The following is a 1,371-nucleotide window of genomic DNA, read 5'->3' on the forward strand; positions in this document are numbered from 1 at the left end:
GGGCCCCGCCTCGGCAGACAGGATGCCAGAGCTTCAAAGCTAGGCCTGGCTCAGCGCACCCATTCAAGCCTCTCCCTCGGATCTCATAAACCTCGTCCCTTCCCAGCCAAGTGCTTGCCTTCGTGCGACTGAGGCACGCCTCTTTCCAGGCCCGCCCCATCAGGCACTGGCTTTGGAGCCCAGAGCTCCTCCCCCCGCCCAGTCCGAGGCCCTGACCTCGGACACCATGATGCCCGCCCAGACCAGTCCAGGGCTCTGCCCTCGGACCTAGGAGGCCCACCCACGCCCAGGCCAGATTCCTCCCTGTGGGGAGAGCCCGAGGTCCTGTCCTTCCCGCCAGAGGCGCCAGAGGCAGTGGAGGGCCCTGGGTTCCCGTCCCGGAAGTGCTCAGAGGACCACAGGGCGGAGCTGGGAGCGGTCGGGGCTCTGCCCGCGGCCGGCCACCGGGGGGCAGCACAGACCCCGGGCGGTAGGCCCGGCCTGGCAGATGCCCCGATGCGCGGAGCTCCCTGAGCCTCAGACCCTCTGGCCGTGGTGTGTAGCTCGTAGGCGGGAGGTCCCAGGCCCGGCCAGTTCTAAATAGGCATTGAAGGCCATTGCTAGAGGGTAAATTGGTCCAACTGCTTTACAGAGCAATTTGCCAGTAATTAGTACAGTTTTAACTAGTAAAGTTAAGCACATATTCTATGACCTAGAAGTTCTACTTCTAGTATTTACCTTAGAGAAGTGCTTACATATATGCCAAGGTGGCATGCCCAGCACTGTCGTGGCCCTATTGTTTACAATAAAATCCCAATAAAACTGTAAACACCCTAAATGCCCATTAGCAAAAGAATGAGTAAATAGTGGTATATTCAAACAATGAAATGGTATTCAGTAGTTAAAATTCATGAATTGCAGCTACATGAAACAAGGTTAAATGTAAAAAAAAAGTTTGGGAAAAACAAAGTTTATTGGTACTATAAATACTAGAGGCCCGGTGCACAAAATTTGTGCATTTGGGGGAGGGGTCTCTCAGCCCGGCCTGCATCCTCTCGCAGTCTGGAGCCCTCGGGGGATGTCTGACTGCTGGCTTAGGCTCCCCCCTCCCCCCACCCCCAGGGAGCAGGCCTAAGCCGGCTGTCGGACATCCTTAGTGCTGCCACGGAGGTGGGAGAGGCTCTCATCACTGCCACTGTGCTCACCAGCTGTGAGCCTGGCTTCTGGCTGAGCAGCACTGCACTGACCACCAGGGGGCAGCTCCTGCATTGAGCATCTACCCTCTGGTGGTCAGTGTGCATCATAGTGACCGATCATTCCACCATTCAGTCTATTTGCATATTAGTCTTTCATTATCTACTAGAGGCCCAGTGCACTAAATTTGTGCATGGG

The 1,371-nt window shown here is 55.9% G+C and overlaps 1 protein-coding gene across 1 annotated transcript in view; it reads right to left on the reverse strand.

Annotated features, from left to right (window-relative positions):
- Positions 1-228, reverse strand: part of MRPL38 (mitochondrial ribosomal protein L38) — a 4,955-nt gene extending 4,727 nt beyond the window's left edge. The window contains 1 exon segment of the mRNA XM_023744771.1: positions 217-228. Coding sequence (XP_023600539.1) covers positions 217-228 — 12 coding nt within the window.
- Positions 229-1,371: the final 1,143 nt, after the last annotated feature.

Source organism: Myotis lucifugus, unplaced genomic scaffold, assembly GCF_000147115.1.
Source record: "Myotis lucifugus unplaced genomic scaffold, Myoluc2.0 scaffold_485, whole genome shotgun sequence".
NCBI lineage: Eukaryota > Metazoa > Chordata > Mammalia > Chiroptera > Vespertilionidae > Myotis > Myotis lucifugus.